General features: G+C 40.9%; 1 protein-coding gene across 1 annotated transcript in view; it reads left to right on the plus strand.

Moving 5' to 3' along the window:
- LOC119594431 (E3 ubiquitin-protein ligase RNF123-like) overlaps positions 1-1,809 on the plus strand; it is a gene marked incomplete at its 3' end in the record, with an annotated part of 13,922 nt that overhangs the window by 5,641 nt on the left and 6,472 nt on the right. The window contains 4 exon segments of the mRNA XM_037943491.1: positions 178-359; positions 651-805; positions 911-1,047; positions 1,508-1,759. Coding sequence (XP_037799419.1) covers positions 178-359; positions 651-805; positions 911-1,047; positions 1,508-1,759 — 726 coding nt within the window.

Genomic DNA, 1,809 nt, shown 5'->3' on the forward strand with positions numbered 1-1,809 from the left:
TTTAAAATGGTACTCTTTGGAGTAGTGTGCCGATAAAAAAGTGTGTATTGGTCATTTCACTTGTATTATATATTTTGGTTGTGTAGTATGTAGGCATAAATGGGATGAATATTGGTAAGATTTCAGATGTGTCCACTGTATTCTCATTTTTGCATTTATACGTTTGTATTTTTACAGAATCACGAACTTCAAAAGTGCCTAGAAAACCTTATTATTTGCCTGCTTACGGGGCACAAGCAGGCAGCAGAAAGCATCCACTTTGCAGGCCAGAAGTATAACCTCCGCTTGCTGTACGTCCTCCTCTCTCACAAACGCCTCAGGAAGTTTTGCCTCAGCAACATTCTCTTTGATAAAGTCAGGTAAAGATTAATTCAGTCTCTGTCTGTGTGTATGTGTAGGTTGGTTAATGTGGATGTTTAATAACAGTAGTCATAATTGCTGATACCTGAGTGAAAGCATTCAGTGTAGGTTATAAGTCGTTGCATTCTTTCCTTTGTCCGAGTACATACAGTTCTAGAGCTGAGTAAAATGGTTAGTCACGTAGCCTGTTTCTCAACTGTAAATAAATCAATCAAAATTTCAGTGCACTAATGTAAGTCCAAAAGATTTTTAAATGTCAGGTTCTAAGCATAATAGCATAAACTTTCCAGATTTCCCAGTTTTGTAAATATAAAGTGCATTGATGAGGAAGGGCTCAGTGAGGTCGTGCAGCAGGTGTGGTGGAGTTCCAAGGACGGCACCGTGACAGATGGCAACAAGCAGGCCTATGACGCAGCCTGCAACAAGATACGCAAAGCTGTTGAAGGTAAATTTAATGTGCAACTAGTCTCAACACTGAAACAATGGCTGATTTTTCACTGTGCCTTTTCAGTGCAGAAGAGGACCTTGAAATATCTTGTTTCTATTGCAGAGGTGGAAGAGATCCAGGTGTCCATTTTACGCTTACTGCTGATGGCCAACGATTACCCTACGTACCAGGAGAGCAGTAGGGCGCTCTTCTTGTCCAAATTTAGAACCTTCCTGAAGGAACATGCACCAGGCTCCAGGGTGAGGATGAGGCTTGGTCTCGCAAATGCTTTTGGTTTGAAATTCATCTGTAGGTCCCAGTTGGTATGGGCCCGAATTACCTCTTCTCCTTATTTCACATATTTGTATTTTCTTTTCTCTTGTCTTATCCTCCAACATCAGCTCTTGAAATTGTAGTTTGTGTCACTTTTGTCGTTTTTGTTGTATTGTTCTGTATTTGGGTCTTTATATCAAGTAGAAATGAGACCTTAATGCACTATCCACATAGTACCAGAAATTCATCCGAGTCAAATTTACCGTGTTTGTTCATATTCTTCCACAGGAAGGACCAGAAATACCAGTGTCTACTATATGTGAACTGCAAAATAATATTCCTTTGAATTACTTCTGTCATGTTAGCAATGTACCTTGCCACTCTTGCATACTAGTGAGAGACCAGCATGGTTATTTTATCCAAACAAATGACTTTAATTGCCCTCAGGCACCAATCGTTGGGTACACGCCACTTCCCGTCATTTTGTGCTTGTTTCATCGCCTGCTGACCATCTTCAATGAACTCTGGATGGCTGAGGTCCAGGAAAGCCCCGTTGTCATCCCTCCAAGGCTGTTTTACGACGGCTCCGTCAAATACTTTGATACACATAGGTTAGGGGGTCTGGAATCTCACTTGATGAAAACGCTCAACAAAGAGGTTGCCAGGGCCCTGAACCAGAACAGTAGTGAGACATCGAAGGTGAGTAACAAATCTTGTTATATATCCAATGCTTTGGAAATGATATATAA

The sequence above is a fragment of the Penaeus monodon genome, chromosome 33 (assembly GCF_015228065.2).
Source record: "Penaeus monodon isolate SGIC_2016 chromosome 33, NSTDA_Pmon_1, whole genome shotgun sequence".
Classification (NCBI taxonomy): Eukaryota; Metazoa; Arthropoda; class Malacostraca; order Decapoda; family Penaeidae; genus Penaeus; species Penaeus monodon.